Below are 19131 nucleotides of genomic sequence, written 5' to 3'. Positions count from 1 at the left end.
GTATCATTTTCAATTGCTGTTCAAATGATGCCGCTAAAAATATTCTGCGAAATGGAACGTTTCGATCAGCTGTCATTGTCAAAGTCAAGTTGACAAGTCAAGAAGTGTCGAAAATGTCACTACGACCTTACGTGGTTTTTTGTTATTAGAGTTTTAGAAATATTATTGCGATATACGATGAAATCTAAATCATTTACAGTCATTACAGTGATTTTATCAGCGAACATATGCTCCAGTGAACGACGCAGTCATGTTGTTTATAGGTAGACCAAGCGAAACAGAAAACATGAAGTGCGGATGCAAATTGAAAATCAACTCGAAAATGATCGTAGATAGGTGTAAAACTGTGCTAATATTGTCTAGCGTGGTGTGTACGCTTGCTGTTGTGATATCCCTGCACAAATTGGTGAACTACGATGTGAAATTAGCGAAGCCGTTTGCGCCCATACCAGATGGATTGTACGGTAACTACTTAGAGCCTATTTCTGAGCAGAATCCGGGCCCACCTTCATCAAGGCCTTTGGATAAGACACGAGATGCAGAAGCTGTGGTATCTTTGAATGCAGCATTAGAAATGAAGAAGGTAGGCAAGTCAGATAAAGCTTTAAAACTATTTCAACATGCATTTGCCTTGTCGCCGAAACACGCCGACATATTGAACCACTATGGAGAGTTTTTAGAAGACACTAAGAAAGATGTGGTCAAAGCTGACCAACTTTACACACTAGCATTAACAAATTACCCTGAGCACACGGGTGCTTTAATGAACAGACAACGCACTGCCAGCATTGTTGAAAACTTAGACAGAGAAATGTTAAGGAAAATTGATGAGAAACGAGATGCATTATCATCAATACCGGAAAGCAACTCCGCTTTACGTAGAGCCAAGAAAGAGGCATACTTCCAACACATCTATCACACAGTTGCAATTGAAGGCAACACAATGACGTTACAACAGACTCGCAGTGTCTTAGAAACAAGGATAGCAGTATCGGGCAAGAGTATAGATGAACATAATGAAATTCTAGGATTAGATGCTGCTATGAAGTATATAAACCAAACATTACTTTACCGATTACGAGATATATCCATGGGGGATATACTAGAAATACACAAAAGAGTATTAGGACATGTAGATCCGATAGAAGGAGGTCAGTTTAGAAGAACGCAGGTCTACGTTGGAGGTCATATTCCACCAGGACCTTCGGAGATACAAAGATTAATGACGCAGTTTTTGGAGTGGCTAAATTCTGAAGATGCTTTAGATTTGCACCCAGTGAGGTAAGTGTTTGTACATAATAATATTGTAAATGAATGGCTATGAAACAATGAAAGTATTATTTTATAGTATTGTTTTCATAACATAATGACACACCTGCGTCACTGAAATGGCATATGCATATTATAACCACCTGTTGTAGATTCTTTGAAATAGTTAACCTTGGGTATTTAAATCTGCTGAAGATTGTCCTATGTAGTTTTAAAGATCATGGATTTTTATATTTATCAGATAGTTAAATAAACAAGAAGAATAACTCTACACTACTACACTTAAAATAATTAAACAAGGGCTATAATAATAGGGATATAAGGGCTCTTACACATAGTGCCGGCGGGTTACGCGGCTTGCCGGTGTCCTAGCACTATGACAGCCTTGTGCCCCTGTGCTGTCAGCATGTGTGTAGGACCCATGAGACCAAGAAAGTGACAAATTAAGATACTTTTGCAAAAAGCTAAAACCAGAGCCTTCAGGCAGCTTGAACAACTTTGACACTAGGTTGACCATTATTAACAATGATAAATAAAGTGATCAAAATCTCATCTATAACATAACTCATTACAGATATGCAGCATTAGCCCACTACAAACTAGTCCACATTCACCCCTTCATAGACGGCAATGGACGTACATCCCGGTTACTCATGAACCTCCTCCTGATGCAGGCGGGATACCCACCAGTGATCATAGCCAAGCAGCACAGACATTTGTACTATCAGCATTTACAGACCGCTAATGAGGGAGATGTTAGACCTTTCGTGAGGTGAGTCAACATTTAATAATATATATGCGCAAAGTCGCGAGCGGAAAACTAGTTAAATATAAAACTCATCACGTCATAATGAATTAAAAATGATGTAGGTGCTTTAATTTTAAAGTAAATAAATGTCGAATTTATTTGTAACTCTTAGTTGCCAACTTAGTTGTCTTACTACCACAACCCTCGGTCGCTTGTCTTCTCGTTCTAAAAATGTGTCTAGAATTGAGTTAAAACATTTTTAATTAAAAATTGCTATTAATTACAGATTTATAGCACAGTGCACGGAACGGACATTGAACCTGTACCTGTGGGCCACGAGTGAGTACTCACACATGGTACCAGCGATCGGTGAGCCACATATATTGACGGGCGAAGATATTGATGATGACTTGTTATAAACGACTTGAAAACATGGAGCTCAAAGTTATGTAAAAAAAAAATCAAGCCCAATTTCACTGCTTACATTATTTGATTTTTCTTTCTTTTCTTTTTGATTCCGCAATAAAAAAAAGTCAACTTTTTCATCGTGATCAAATTCATGAGCAGTATTGCCTCCCAAAATAACAAACAAACCTATTCTGAAGCTAGAAGAGATTCATGTGTCACGATTTTTAGGTGATTATTTTTAGTAATACAGTAATCGCCTTGATAATGATATTTGTTGGGTGTTGATAATTTAGTAGTGAAATTGGGCTGAAACATAATGTTTATAGAGACTCGAGTGGGAATCCCTAGCACGAAATTTTGTAAGCAAATTTAATGCTCATAAAATTAAAAGAGCTCAAAATTTTAGATAGTAGAACTGTGTCTATTAATCATGCGTTTTAATCCAATAATTTAAATTGTAAAACAGCAAAAAAACGTTTATTTAGAGTATATAACGGCGTAATGAAAAAAAATGTTTTTGTCTTCGTTTTATAGTCTGTGTTATTTAAAAAAAAATAATGAGATAAAGTTTTTGAGTTTTGTTGAAGTTCTCTTATTTCCATTATGTATTACTATTTAAATCCTTTCGTAAGTTGAAATTGTGGTGCATTTTGTAAATAATTTAGTTTATATTATTAATGAATTTTAGCTTCCATTCGTATTAACAGCCTGCTGGCAGGCAATTTCTTACATAGCCTTAAATGATTTTGTAAAAACCTTTCGAATAGGTCATAGTGAACTACACCTACCATTTTATAAAAATGTGACTAACCTAAATGTATTGTTGTCTCTTTCTGTCTATCTACGGTCGCCATATGACAGACAGAGAGAAAACTAGGTTAGTCAGCATTTACATGAATATTCTAACAAAAATTACATAGTTCCTACATTACAAGTAGCTGAATGTATGTAAAAGAATAAAAAATAAGCTCTTATTCAGAGCCATGACAAATATGTATATTTTAACAAACCAAAGATATTGTTTTATATCTGTAAATAATGTAAATAAAATACTTGAAATGAGATTGCAACATTCGTGACAAAATTATTGTTAAAAGTGCCTGTAGAAGTTTTATTTTGAAAAGAAAAGATGGATTTATGAAAAATAATATTTATTTTTGTATTCAATTAATTTTCGCTCATGTTCGAGTTGTATCAAATCGATTTGGTTCTTAACGTCACCTATTAAAAACTAACACGTGCCAATAACTATTTTTCATTATAAATTATTGCATAACAAATTATGATGCTGCTTACGCACAGGTTTAATTTCATCAAATACAGAAATTACGAATTCCGGTATTTCCTATTGGTCTTACCACTTTTGTTTTATCGTGAAATCACTTGATGCGATACAGAAGAAATTTAGGGATTGAAATTGATTGTATAAAATTAATTTTCCCTTCCCTTTTATCATTGCTAGCATAACTACTTTGTGTATTGTATTAGTGCTCATTCACGTTGACTCGCGGGCGCGGTGGCGGGCGCGGTCGCGAAATATCAAACATATGGCGATGTACCGAAGTGTTCACGTACAAACCGTTCGCGCGGTCTAAGTCGCGGGCGAGCTAGCGGTGTCGCGCGCGGCCCGCGTGGCGCGCTCGCGCCAATATCAAACAAGTGAAGATGTTCGTGTGTGTTCACGTCGAACTAGCGGTGGCGGGCGCGATCCACTCGCGATGTCAAGTAAGATCAACCAGTTTGAGCCAGTTTGAGCCAAACGCCCGCCTGGCGGCCAACGTGAACACAAATCGCCACGTCCCCGTGCTCGCGACCGCCACCGCGCCCGCGAGTTCCAACGTGAACAAGCACTTAGTTTGAAGAGACAAGAAGATGAGTGTAACACAAAAGAAGATTTTTTTTTGCAACAAGAATTGGGTGGTTTTTATGTTTGATTTAAGTTGCCCTCACCTTCTTATATCTTAATGTGTATAGAAAAATCACTAGAAATATACTGTGATATTTGAAATATTATTTATTTATTGTTCTGTGTAGGATGCACAAATTTTGATGTTTGGAATTAGAAATTGTAAAATTATAAGGTTTCCGTTCTTTATACGCTGAATCGTCCGCGTACGTTGGGTGAGCGCACTGTCATTTGCGTATAACGTAGAAACATCTATTGGGCACTTCAACGGTACTGTGCAGTGTCACCATACCACCGACGTCAGCATAGGAAGAACGTAAGCCTAAAAATTAAATATTAGGTCGGGGAAAAAGTCTTCGCATTATAGTATGTATGAACTTGTAATAAATTTTTTTCTCTACACAAAAAAGCTCGATATTTGGGTACCTCACGAGCTCACTGAAAGAAACCTAATGAACCGTGTACTCATTTGTGATTCTTGAAGCCAAAGAGATTTTATTACAAGTTCATACATACTATAATGCGAAAAGACTTTCCCCGACCTAATATCTTAGATATAGTGATAAAATTACAAGGGTTTGTACAATTTATACAACCCTAAATGTGTAGATGATGTACCAAACTATTTTTATTGACGTTTTATTGCTTTAGTTCATTTGAGTTTATTCCTTATCTGTATTGGTCCCCAACACAATATGATTTACGTTTTTTTATTCTTGAATGAACTATTATGTAACCTTATTGCCATTATAATAACTTTATTTTATCCTATTTTTAAGTAGCTTAATATTTTTGCATAATCTGGCTATAGATAGGTACTTAGCAAAATTGTGTTTGTATAAGAATAATGGCTAAGAATGCGCCACGGAAACAAGCTAAAGCAGTCTAAATTCTGCCGTAAAGAAGAAAGTTGCGATTATTGTTATGTTACATAGATAGCGCTATCCTTTTCTTACGTTGTTTTAGCGTGTCTAAGTTATTCCATTGGTGTTTTCATAGCTATAAAAAGATACATACCAGGATTGAGATTCAACATTGGAAACGTTTCCATTTGAGCTAGGATGAACTATGTTACTAAGAATCAGCTAGAACTTGAACCAATAGCATTGCTTTATTTTTTATACTTGTAAAATAAAACTATATTGGTGTAAATAAAGACATAAATAGTAACATAGTTTTTAGCTTAGCTCAAATGAGGCTATAATCTTAATTTATTCAATGAACTTTTGTAGCTATTGTCCGCTAGATAGCGCTGCTTAGCCGTTGACGGGAATGTGTGGTGTTAAGTTCAGTACTTAGTACTTAGTTTGTGTTGTCTTCCAGTATTCATGTGCGACTATTTATTTTGTGCATTTCCAAGATACCAGTACAAACTTGCTCTAAATATAACAATACTTTGATTAACAAATTGTTTTATTTTATTACCTGTAAGATGGCGCCACCGCTCACGATGACCCGAAGTTCTTTGTCTAATAAGGTTGTCTTACAGAAATAACACCTATTTTATAAAAAAAATAAATAAAAAATCTAACTACTCGGTACCTACAAGTCACAATAATTGCAATAACAAAAGGGTAAGTGGACACAGGGTACCAAATAAAACAATGAAAAATCAATTTTGATTAATTTATTATAATGTGCGATGTTAAAATAATGTTTATAATAAAGCATTTAACTAGACGGCCGAGCGGGAGCTCAGCTCGACACTTGTCCATTTACGCTATACAAATACTAACTCATTCGACGCGTAATCTCGATATTACAATTATTAAAAAAACGTATAATAATAGTAAGAGAGATTTATTATTCAGTTCAAACATCGGCGCAGCAGTCACTCTGATACAGAGTACCGATCTGTTTATTTATTTATTAATAAGCGCTACCTAACAACTTTGTAAGCTATAGTATACATATTACCTCGGAACGGGTCGGTTTAGCGAATTTCATTGGGCTACTACACTCGCATATTTACTAATAAACGTTGTTTTGTAATTATAGAATTTCTGCGCTTTTTTAACCAACTAGACGACGCAAAGTCATGTTTTTACTTTCATAACCATGCAAATAATGAGTATTTCTCAACTGTCGATACCATTTCAATTCCAATTAATAAATATTCTATTTTTATTTAAAGCAAGTTTGAGAAAAATATGCGAGCGTATTGAAAAACCGCCCAGTTGTCTAAAGACATAAATCAAAGGAAATTATTATTCAAACAAAAGCGCGCAGAAGCAAAGACCCGGGAGGTATGAGGTTAAAAGCAATAACTAAACCTAGCACCAGACGAGCGGATATTAAACCACAAAACAAAATTCGGGTTATTTTTATTTATTATTTCGTAGACATTATAAAATGTGGTTATTAAATCAAGTTACAAAACGAAAAATTTACGCAATAACATGGAGCTGTTTACTATGTAACATTAATGTAAAAAAAAGTGTATGTGAGAACATGATACTTTGTTATATTATAGCCACATTTACAAACATACTCTATCGCGCATGAAACAACATGCAAGGAGAAAGGAAAGACCACGCGCCGCGCTCATCTGTCAAGTCCGCGAAAAAAACCGCTCTCGAAGAGCGCACTGCTTTCCCGCGCGTAATCCTGTACACTCCTAAGAACGTGCGATAGAGTATGTGTAAAGCTGGCTAATGTTACATAGTGAACAAGTGACTCCTGCACAAGCTGAGAGAGACGTCACACTCGTTCGTCGCGTCTCTGCGTCACAAGAAACACAAACAACAGGTATATCCACGTATTATCACAACATAATAAATAAGTCCCATTACAAAAAAATAATGAAAAAAAAACATGTATTACAATGTACTGACTTGAAAAACTTACAATAGTTACATAGTCTTTTAAGTAGTTTTACTATTTTTATAATTAATAATAAAAAAAATGAGTTTTACGATTTTTAAAAGTCGACAGCTGGTTTTTTTAATAAATTACAGTTTACAATATTATAATGAACGGGGTAGTCTGCGTATAGAAATTTATCTCACCAGTACTTCAAGTTAATCGTCAATAATAACATCACACGGAGTTACGTTTGGGTATAATATTAATAATATACAGCACAATTTGATCTACAATTACAATGCCTTGTCACTATACTAATAACCCGCAGTAGAATCCGTGTGAGAAGGACAAAAGACTCAACACTGGGTTAGAGCTATGCTCCGTCCCGTTTCAATGAAGTCACAATCGCTGCCCGTAGAACAATTTTTTGAGCAGTATATAACATTACGTAAATATTGTAAAAGAGTGTTTCTCTTTAGCAATTAGCGACGCATCAATAACATACAACATGTCAAGTTATACCATGCCTTAGCTAAAGGCCTAATGAACAAGCACCATGTGTAGGAATAATCAGTATTTTAAAATGACCGTAGTAAAGCACACTCCAAATAACATTATGTTCCCGAATATAGCCACAAGCCGTAAAGTAGAACGCGAAGCATAAAATAGAAGAGACGTCACCGAAAGCCTTCGATTTAGGCATCTTGTCTCTTGTATTTTCCTCGTCTTCTAGACAACGGTTTCTTGCTATATTCAGGCACGTAAAGTTAAATGGTACGTACAAAAACTGATATTAAAATTATTGTTAATGATAAGCCAGACATGATATAACTATTTCAACATCTGTCGCGCCAATGTTCGAAGTCTAACACAACAGAATCTAGGCGCGATAAATACATATACATTTTATTTTAATTTACACTTTTTAATTCAGTTATCCCTTCAACTGGCAACTAACCGGCTCCCGGTAATAGAAAAAATACTCTATACTGGCAACCGACCGGGAGCCGGTGAGCAAGATACTACATATTATAAACATTGATTTAAATAGTACAACATACGTTTATCTCTTTTCCGCTAGTTCTAAGTCCGAAAGAATTAAAGCAAGACAGCACACAAACTATTCATTCAACGAACGAGCGCACTTGAAGGCCAATATAAATTGTTTAAAATTCGTTATCGCGCCGAGTGTGAAGTGTTTGTGCTGTGAGTGTTTTAAATAAAAAATAATCGTAGTTTACGCATATGTGCAGGAGAAACATGGAAGGGCAAGTAGTTTATAGTATATACCGTATATTTAACTTCTCATAGAACATTAGTGACTACATTTCATCAAAATTCAGCGTATTTATTTTGCCAATACTAATGTTCGACATTTTGTATTGACGAATCATACCCATTTTAATAATAAAATTCAATTGTAAACTCTAGTGATATGTGATAAAACAGCAACGTTACTCTATAATCTCGCTATTTTAATTAAAAACAAGCCTAAATACGCTTTGATTTGTGTGTAATATGTTTTCAAAACAATCGAGTGCCCACCTTACCGGGAGCCGGTCGCTTGCCAGTATCGGTACGTTGCGTTAATATGGATGTGGCGCACGAATATTTTTAATGTTTTTATATTCAAAATATGTACGTATTTTATATAGTCTTTCATTAAACGTTTATTTTGCTGTTTCTTTTTAGTTTGCATTTAATATACCGTCCATACCACTCATAACTAATACATAATTTGTGCAAAAAAATAATATATTGAAGTGGCGTATCCATACTATCATAGCATTATCCATTGTTGAAACTCACGATTTTGTTAAAATTTTGAAATAATATTTTTAATATTTTTCTTCTAGACTATATGTTTTTGTCGTATCAACATATATAACAATTAATATATTTTATGATTATCATAACAGATTTTATTAAATGTAATCAGTTTTATTGTAATAACACTTTCGCCAAACCCATGTCATTTCTTATTATTTGTCAAGAGGTTTGCAATTTTGCTTTTAGTTTTTATCTTGTGCACTCTGGGATCAAACAAAATTTACTTACGGTTTGATGATATGTTACATGCGATGTAATTTAAGCTATTAAGTCATATAAGTGCTTAATATTTTCAAAAAAAAATTCTAAACTCGACGCTTTATTTCTGCGTGCGCTCAACTTTGCACCTCTTGTGATAGATATTTATTCAACAAATATAATATAATTTTGTATGGAACCTTATACTTTATTCGTGTTAATTGTAATAAAGGTATATTAAACTGTATATAAAATATATTTGTATCACTGAAACGCCTTGTATTTATTATACATAAGGCTATTTCAACAAAATTTGGGTAAATATATAAGTTAGTTACATTTGACTATCTTTAATTATTTATTAGTTGCTATAAATTCGAAGAAAACCAATTGATCAGTTAGGAAATTTAAAGAAGATTACAAAAATGTATAGTTTTATATCATTTAATATACAAAATCGTACGTATTTTTCGATTTTCGGCAACTACTCAAAACAGCCGTTAATTTTTAAATGACCCTTGCCAGTTTACGCAAATATTAAAAAATGGCCGCTGCCAGTTGAAGGGTTATAGGAAAAATCTCAAGACGTGTTTCGTAAATGCCACCGTGATTACAAATTTTCGCTTTTTTTGGCTAAAATTCTTTCAATTTTTTCGTTCTAAATTAATATGGCAGAATGTTTTCAATAATCTCATAAAATGGAATGTATTTTATTATTCTTGAAATTTTCCCAGTTTTAGTTTCAACAACTTTATCTAGCCAAACTATATACGAATTTAGGAAATCTGTGTTATTTTATATATACATATATACATATTTACTGCGTGAAGTGGAAGAAAACATTGTTTGACAATACGCTGGTATGAATAAGATAGAATTTTTACACACCAGTACTTTAATCTTAAAACCTACTTTGTAAAATGCAAGTTTATTTCCGTTTGCATAGATATTAACAGGCGAGTCTGCTTGTCTGCCACACTTTCAACGATTGAACCGATTTTAATGAAAATTAGCATAAAGACTTTCGTTTCCACAATGAAAACTTCAAGGGCTGAACATGGGCTAAAACACAGGCTTTTCCAGAAGTTAAACATAGACTGTTATTTTTCAAAATCAAACCCTTAAACGACAAATAGGATTTGAAACTGCGATTCGCGCACGGGTCGGCTTATATTATATATGCATCTGAGAATAAGCCCGCATCAAGTAGATCTTAAGTATGTTAACAACTCAATTTTCAAGACAAAATTCTATAATAAATCATTCTTAAAGTCGCAAAATTTGTTATCTAGCTATTATATACAAGTTCACAGTAAATATGTATATATAAAACACTCAAAAACGTACGGAACTGTATGCACAATATTACAATCATATGATAACAAGCAATTTTATATGCAAAGATATGTTAATCGATCACATAACATAGTTTCTAAACATTTATACAATTTTCAATCGATAGTTTTCTCTATATGGATGATTGTCTTTGATTTAGCCATTTTTATAGAAGGATATTGGTGAAAAAATGGTCTAATTCTGACTATTGTAGTATTGATACGAAGTACAATTTATTTTATAACTCGCGGACTGGTCTGACTTCGCTCGGGTATAGTACACATTTATCCCGTTGATTCTATTCTCGTGAGAATTTTGATCCCATCGATCCCATACAAACTATATCTCGACAATTACAAACATATTAAAAAAGTTAGTTTATTTGTTCAAAAGTTATGAGCGTACATACATTTTAGTGATACATTTTTATTTATACAGATATGACTAAATCAAAAACAACCATATATGTCAGGTGTGCAAAACATATATAAAACCGAGCAGACACCCAAACACGTAATTGTAAACTTCACAACATTCCGAGTACTCGAGTAATAATAAAACAAATAAGTTTGTCATGACCAACAATCACAGCAAATATAATATCCGTCAAAACCAAACTTGCCATAATTTTAATTCAAAACGAGTAACGTACTATAGTCCAACAACTTAGTAGAGAGGCTTGTATGCAACTGTCGCGCCCGGCAGAGACCTACAGGCTTATGCATTTAACGGTAATATGTTTGATACAGCGTAATTGAGATAAATCTTGCATTGACATGCACACTCTCTACTAAGTTGTCATACAATTTCTTTTATGTTTGAACATAACCTTTATATCTTTCTAACAAAAGCTTTCAGAAAAGTTCTTTAATACTTCAAAACAATTTCACTTTTACGGTCTTAAGGAAAAAACTAAACTTTTAAGTTACACTAATAATTTGACTTCAAACTTCAAATGTTTTATCCTTTTCATACAGCCAATGAAAGAAAGAGATATAGATAAACACAAAAGAATCGGTACCTCTAAGGCCAATCTCAAGTAGAAATAAGGTGCTAATTAAAATGGACGATTTTGACAGATACATTCAAGTTTAAAACATTGGCGCAACTAGGGCAATAACAAAACTTTTTAAAATATAACACGCGCAAAATAACTTTAGGTGTCTGAATATAGCAACAGGTCGTGGTAGCACAAAATAAGAACAAGATACTTACGCTGGTAACGAAAACGTAACTACGACAGTGCCTATCGTATCAGCCACTTCGTATCTTTTACTGCTCTTGTTTTCATTTAATACCTATGTGGCCTGCTACTACATTCAGATAACCAAATTTATTTGACGCGTGTTATAAAAAGCGTGAAACACACAGAGCGGGAGCGTATCGAGTAATTGGGTTATTCGTTGTACGGGCGCACTATACCGACTGCAAAAGTTGCTATTGCTATATAGAAACTCGCACACTTTTCGTTATGACGTCACAAGTCCATACAACTACTTCGAATGAGCCACACCTCGTCAGGACCCGTTCCCGTTTTGCAACCGCACTATGTGTGTTGCTAAACTAGCCAAAATCTCAAAAAATTGTAACATCTATTTAGTAGTAGTATTAGTATTCCCGTTCAGCCGTCTAGTCACGCCAATAAGGAACTCCACAACTCACTGGGACCGATCTCACTGTATGTTTGTACTTCTCACCCGTCGTTATATAAAAATATCTACAGTTCGACAATAGGCCTTTAGCGAAAGTTAAATGCATCCAGAATATGTGACTTAATGTTAATAGGGTAATCGCACCTTACATGATTCGATTAGATATCGATGTCTAACCACCAACGGAATAAGAGCTTGTCTTTACCAATGTAATCTATTACACCGGCTAAAGACTGGATTATTTACTTAGCACATTCCACAGGCAACACGACTACACCACACGCAATTTTGGACGCTATTGAATTAAAAATAAACGTCAAAATGGCTCGTCAGTCGCCCCATGTGACGTTTGTGCTTCAAACACTACAATACAGTCTCTCGTTTCCAACAACGTGACGGCACATCGTACACTAAGCTTTACAAACGATTATGTCACAACTCGCTCAGGTTCAAAACGCGGGCAAACGAAAAGTAAAGCGATTATACAGTAGGCCAGCTACACACGCGATTATCAAACGTCGAATTTGACCGTTTCAATACTGATCTGTTTATACACACTGTAATTTCTATGTGTCGTAACGTCGTGACAGTCCGACCGCCATTATATGGCGGCGAGCGAGCGCGCACCGTACGTAGCGTCGATCTGGAAGCGAACAATTTAAATTCGATTTTATCACTACCGAATTCAGAGATTCTTATTTACCTACAATTAATTAAGGTTTCAGTTTTACCCATCGGGACGAACGATTTCACAATACGAGATGACCGTCGATAACGTTCGTACGAGTCGTTTCTAGAGACGCGTGCCCCGATCGTTCGATTATAACGGGAAATGGGACGACTAGCGATCAGTCTGTCATCAGTGCAAATACGACGGAACGACTCCCCTAAAAGTCCAAATCTGGAATATGATACACGTTCGAGGTCGTTTGAGACGGCAAAACAAATAGCATGAAGGTTCCCCACTAGTGGTGGCGCGGCTGCTGCATGCGGCGCGACATGTGCTCCTCCTGCTGCATCTTGCTGCGGAACTCCGCCACCAGGTCGCGCGACTGCGCCAGCACGGCCAGCTGCTCGTTCAGTAGCTCCTCCCACTGAGTTGCGTAAGCTGGAACAGACAAACATTTGTTTAGCATTTTTGCTTGTATTCAGTATTAGTATATGTCTGTTTCACTACTACCAAGTATCACTCGAAATAATTATATGAATTAAAAGAGGGTAAAGGCTTGCTTTGTTTCTCTATTAGCGCTAAGATAAATTAGATACCGTTTATCTATAAAAGATCTTGATAGTAATGAAACAGGATTAACAATGTGAGTACATTAGAAGTGTAAGTTTAAAAAGTTTTTTTGTATAAATTAGCGTGAAGCAATAGTTGCGCGGCAAATTATATTAAACAGTAAGTCATTTAAATATTGTTAACGAAGACGCCTGAAATAAAAACAAGAAAAAGATCGATTGACGAGCACCAACACGAAATTAATTTTGAAATTTATTAATAGAGCAATTGACTATACGCATACCTGTGCAGGTATAAGATGAACGCTTCGATTTAATAAAATTATTTATTCCCGTAGTTTTGCATAATGCAAGAACGGGTAAAAATAATTCATATATTTTTTTTACATTAAATTTGTAGTTCAACATTAAAATAGTCAAGTAGTCTATTAATAATGAAACCAATTGCCCCGTGAGCGACAGCGTTGGTAGCGTAATGAACGACGCAATGATTATTATATTCAAAACAGGAAAAAGATCCGTTTTCGGTAAAGTTTTCAATATTTGATACGTACCTACGTATTGAAAAACAAAATTTTGTGAATGTGGTCCTACTTGAACAGTGCTAGTGAAAGACTTCGTAATACATGCAATTTTCATGATATGTTGACTGTCAAATAATATATTATATGATTTAAATTGTCAACATTTTCGCATGAATGTATGAAAAGTATATTTGAGACAAAATAACTTTACTCTTTCTCACTGTCCCTTTGAAAGGAGAGATACTTTTCACTTTTTCCTTTTTTAAGATCTAGAATTTGTTGAAAATAACAAAATTTTGAAACAGTATCATGTCAACATTGGATAACATTTCAGCATTTCAAAATAATACCGTGAAAATGTATTCTTTTGCGTGAACTGATCAAATAAACTTAAGTATATTGATATTCTCGTGATCTACATATTTGTAAGGGGGGTGTTACAATGACAGTGATTGGTAGTATTCTGGTTAGGGTTGTCCAAACCTAACATCCGTCGTGTCCTGGAGGGCGGACCAAGGCGGTTGCTCGCGAGGGATCGCTGACGTTTGGTGCGCGAGTGACACGCGCCTGCAACACGCGCCACGCGACGTACATACACACATACATACATACACATGCACAACACATAAGCTGTACTATGTTAGAGTACAGTGACACCCTTGCCATGTTAGAAAAGGCTTTAGGGTCCTTCAAACTTATTTTCTCTAATAAAATGTAATAGGGGATGTTTACAGGTTCCCAGCTGATAGTTTCGTGGAGAAAAAACCGTATAAGATCGGAAAATCATAAAGATTCAACTTATCTTTTAAAAAAACAAGTAATGGACGCAATAAGTCTTAGAAATTTCATTAAAAGCTCCATTTAACATAACAGCAGAGTCATATAACTAATGACTATCATCAGTTTGCATGCGCTAGTATGAACCTGTAGGGATCGGGACTTTAGTATCGTAGGGTTTAATTAAATGTTTTATATCAAACTACCCACTGCTACGCACATGCACATGAACAAGCGCGCAACACAGCACACAAGCGACTAGGTTAAATGTCACATGTTTATATACAGTGTTTAACAAACCATGCTGTACACATTTAGTTGTATTAATAAAGTAAAATATATACAATCTCCATTTATTTTCCTGCGACGTCCCCACAGCGCCATTCCCAAAATACTCTTATTTTTTTTATCATAATAAAATGATCTTAATTACATCATAATCTACCATAACCGTTTTTTTTTTGCAATTTGTTTAACTTCATATTTGGCGACATTATTGTAATCTTACTAAAGTACCGAGGCTGATAATTTGACTAGACATTACACACAAATATTTTTACCAAAACTCACATATTATAATACTCGCCCGTACTTTACAACGTATACGTGCACTACACACTAGTCTAAAGTATAAACAGTGGTACATACCGTCCTGGTCGTAGTCTACATCGCGCGTGATGGCTAACAGCTGGTTCACACGTGACAGTGCGTGCTGTAAGTAGTCGGAGATAGCCTTGTGGTTGTCTAACACCTCTTCTTCAGACCGTTGCAGCTCGTCGATCGCCTCGTGGAACGTGTACATCTCCGCTGACATGTCACCCTCCTGGAAACGGGTAATTCAATTAGTCTTTCATATTTATGCTGTTAGTTAAATAGGTGATATTGGATCTATAGTGAAAGGTCTCTGGTACATTCAGGGTTTTTTCATTGAAGGCAGTAATTCATGTTTTACAGCCACTCTTTAGCACGTGAAACAGAGATCGTGTGTGTCTTCTTCTTCTTCTTCTTCGGTGCACCCTGGGCAATGGTTTTGCTGCACAATAGAGTGACAGTATGATGGGGGTTTGGGTTCGAGTAAAATGGTCTCGCCTGGATATCGAACCGCGTACAAGTACTCACGTTGAGCGAGCGCAGATGCGCGAGGTCGTGCGCGGGCTCCATGTCGACGTCGGGCTCGCGGCGCGCGGGGTCGGCCGTGCCCAGCTCCTTGACGCGGTCATGTACAGTTAGCAACAAGTAATGGTGTCGGCAGTACTCACGTTGAGCGAGCGCAGATGCGCGAGGTCGTGCGCGGGCTCCATGTCGACGTCGGGCTCGCGGCGCGCGGGGTCGGCCGTGCCCAGCTCCTTGACGCGGTCATGTACAGTTAGCAACAAGTAATGGTGTCGGCAGTACTCACGTTGAGCGAGCGCAGATGCGCGAGGTCGTGCGCGGGCTCCATGTCGACGTCGGGCTCGCGGCGCGCGGGGTCGGCCGTGCCCAGCTCCTTGACGCGGTCATGTACAGTTAGCAACAAGTAATGGTGTCGGCAGTACTCACGTTGAGCGAGCGCAGATGCGCGAGGTCGTGCGCGGGCTCCATGTCGACGTCGGGCTCGCGGCGCGCGGGGTCGGCCGTGCCCAGCTCCTTGACGCGGTCATGTACAGTTAGCAACAAGTAATGGTGTCGGCAGTACTCACGTTGAGCGAGCGCAGATGCGCGAGGTCGTGCGCGGGCTCCATGTCGACGTCGGGCTCGCGGCGCGCGGGGTCGGCCGTGCCCAGCTCCTTGACGCGGTCGGCGTAGCGCAGCGTGTTGAGCGAGTGCTCGCAGCTGGAGAGCGCGGGCGAGATCATGGCGATCATGCACGTGCGGGACTTGTCGCCGATGAAGCTGTCGCGCAGCACCTGCGTCAGCTTCGACACGCGGAACGGCAGGTGGTTGTTGCCCTTCATGCCGAGCGCTCGGATGCATTCCTTGAGCGCTAGTAACGATTTGTTGATTTCCGCGCTTTCCATGCCTGAAACAGAAAAGCACCGTAAGGATCGACGTAATACATGATTATATTGAGAGTCTGTCGCGCCCGAGCTCGCGGCGGTCACGAGTGCGGGGCGTGCACAGCTGAGTGGTGAGTGTGTACGTACGCGTCTGTCGGTTGGCGGAGGAGGTGTCGGCGCCGCGCTCGTTGCCGGCCAGGTCGATGAGCGAGAACTTGCCGTGCACGCGGTGCATGCCGGGCGACCGCACCACGATCTGGAACACGGCGTGCGACCGCGAGCTGTTCGAGTTCGCCGACGTCTGCAACAGAACACAATATGTTAGAAGTTATCTTAAAACGCAAAAAGTAATACTGTTTTACAAAATAGTACAAGGAAATATAAGAAAAATAAAATCCCATTAGTTTTCTACACTCTGAAAAGTGGAGATCAGGCAGCCAATCCTAACTAACTATACAACAAAAAAAATAACAGAAAAACCGATAACCACGGTTACCACGCACAGGTTCCTTAAATAAATACATTTTTACGAAATCAAAAAATACAATACAAATCAAGTAAATTTTATGAAACAACTACACTTCTTCCTTTACATATTTTTCGCTGCTTTCAACTCTTTTTGAAAACGAAATCTATAAAGCGTGTGTACCTGTCCGGAGGTCCTGGCGGCGTTCCCGTGCTGGATGAGCTTGAGCACCTCGTCCACGTTGTCCACCACCTTCTCCGTCAGCCCCACGATCTGCACCTGCTGCTTGCCGTCCTCCAGCACCCGCAGCTTCGCCTTGTCCGCTAACAGATCGAACACCTGCACAACACACAATACGTATTACTTTATTTTACTTATTAATTATTTAGTGACTAACTTAGATTTCCTAATTAGAATTTTAAATATAAATTTCTTTAAAAAAACAAGAATTCTTGGCCTAGTATAAGTATAACTTTACGCATAAGAATATTAAGGTTTGTAATAAATATACGTGCACGCGCGTATACGTTAACTCTACTCAACGTGCAAATCACCGCACAAAAAGTACGAAAGTTGATCACTACATGCCTGTCTCCGACGAAAAGAATGAACCCATCCTACTAAAATTCTTCATTCATATTATTACCTTCCCGGAGTATATTTCGAAGAAGGAGGCGGAGACGATGAGGTTGAGCGGCTTGTACTTGGGCGACTTGAGGTACGCGAACACGTCGCGCGCCGCCATCGCGTATATACCCTTCTTACAGTCTTGAGTCTTGCCCTGGAACATACAACAGTTTTATTTTAGTTTTGTACAAAAATCACGATTATGTAGTCTATTTCCTGACATCATTATTATCCGTCCCAGTGCTGGGCAGGCTGGCAATATTATGTGTACAATAATTTATGAAATCTTTACAGAGTATTATCAGACATGTCGGTCTCAATGGACCCGTATAAACATAAAAGCAAGTTTGAATAGGTCAAACTTGCTAAATCTTGCATAAATCAGCCCAGAAATTTGATTTGGGTTATTGATAAATTGGGAAGTCAAATACATGACAATTTATGGAAATGTGTATCTTTCAAGATGAAAGAGAGTATAGTGTAAATTGTTTTACTTTAACTAACGCAGTTAGTACATTATTTGTATATTATGTACCTGGAAGTCTCCGCCCATGGTATGCGTCTTGCCGGAGCCGGTCTGTCCGTACGCGAAGCACGTCGCCATGCCGCCCTCGAATATTGTCTGCACCAAGGGTTTCGCTGTGTATCTGGAAATGAGCGAGACGACAAACAATTAACCAAAAGGTTAGGGTACTGTAAAAAGAACTCTAATGATACTGGCGCCAGATCTTAATATATGCCGTATTATTAGGGAGATCTATATGCTACAAAGGGGACAAGGCATAATACAAAGTACGCGAAACTTTTTAACAATATAAGCAACTGCCCAGTCTATTTCAATATTGCACTGAAAGTGTTCATTTCGTACATTTTACTGGTAAACATAATTTCTTCAAAAATAATCTAGTTAATTACTTATCCATCACTCATATGTATATTCCAAAAGCCTTAGAAATAAAATAGTCTTTTAATTACTCACTTATATACAACTTCGTTAGTACAAGAGTCGTCGAAGGCGTAGTCGAAGCGGAACTTCTGATTCTCGAGGTACTTCGTGAGGTCCACCTTGTTCTTGGGCTCGTGTACTATCATTTGATCTTTTGTCGGTACGCTTATTACATCCACCTGCAATTACACACATATACATTCAATTAGAAAACAATTCTGCTCAAACTTTATTTACAAATTGGTTCATTTATAATCCAGCTAGACATTTGTAGAAATAGCTTAATTATTGAGGTATAATATCAGAACAAAATAAATTCTGTGATGTTGCCTACTTTAAAAGGCGCCTTGAAAGCCAGTCATGGTTTCTTAATCTTTTCAGATGCCAAAACTGCAATTCCCAAATCTACGACTTTACAATTTAGG

At 37.3% G+C, this 19131-nt stretch overlaps 2 protein-coding genes across 4 annotated transcripts in view; one reads left to right on the top strand and one right to left on the bottom strand.

Moving 5' to 3' along the window:
- Nucleotides 1-94: 94 nt before the first annotated feature.
- On the top strand, nt 95-5733 carry Fic (FIC domain protein adenylyltransferase). Its single transcript, XM_076121293.1, has 3 exons — nt 95-1281; nt 1844-2041; nt 2304-5733. Exons 1-3 carry the CDS (start codon nt 251-253, stop codon nt 2434-2436), a joined length of 1362 nt encoding a protein of 453 aa, XP_075977408.1. The 5' UTR covers nt 95-250; the 3' UTR covers nt 2437-5733.
- Nucleotides 5734-9459: 3726 nt separating this feature from the next.
- The window catches only part of Klp10A (kinesin-like protein 10A), a 69395-nt gene continuing 59723 nt past the window's right edge, over nt 9460-19131 (bottom strand). Inside the window, exons 8-15 of one of the 3 annotated variants that reach the window (XM_076121272.1) lie at nt 18740-18885; nt 18296-18407; nt 17780-17914; nt 17317-17472; nt 16815-16968; nt 16371-16690; nt 15340-15514; nt 9460-13259 (exon numbers count right to left, since the gene is read on the bottom strand). In XM_076121272.1, coding sequence (XP_075977387.1) covers nt 13117-13259; nt 15340-15514; nt 16371-16690; nt 16815-16968; nt 17317-17472; nt 17780-17914; nt 18296-18407; nt 18740-18885 — 1341 coding nt within the window. In that variant the 3' untranslated portion in view covers nt 9460-13116. Of the gene's footprint in view, nt 13260-15339; nt 15515-16265; nt 16691-16814; nt 16969-17316; nt 17473-17779; nt 17915-18295; nt 18408-18739; nt 18886-19131 lie in introns of those variants that run through there. The other 2 variants (XM_076121261.1, XM_076121268.1) reach the window with 2 other exon arrangements.

This window comes from Anticarsia gemmatalis, chromosome 1, assembly GCF_050436995.1.
Source record: "Anticarsia gemmatalis isolate Benzon Research Colony breed Stoneville strain chromosome 1, ilAntGemm2 primary, whole genome shotgun sequence".
Classification (NCBI taxonomy): domain Eukaryota; kingdom Metazoa; phylum Arthropoda; class Insecta; order Lepidoptera; family Erebidae; genus Anticarsia; species Anticarsia gemmatalis.
The sequence above is the reverse complement of the archived record's forward strand: the minus strand, read 5'-3'. Positions and strand labels throughout refer to the sequence as shown.

Bases quoted from the DNA above. Each gene is read 5' to 3' on its own strand.
- Fic (XM_076121293.1), top strand. From the start codon at position 251: ATGTTGTTTATAGGTAGACCAAGCGAAACAGAAAACATGAAGTGCGGA. The intron at 1,282-1,843 runs GTAAGTGTTTGT...AACTCATTACAG, and splicing joins TTAGATTTGCACCCAGTGAG to ATATGCAGCATTAGCCCACT. The intron at 2,042-2,303 runs GTGAGTCAACAT...TATTAATTACAG, and splicing joins GATGTTAGACCTTTCGTGAG to ATTTATAGCACAGTGCACGG.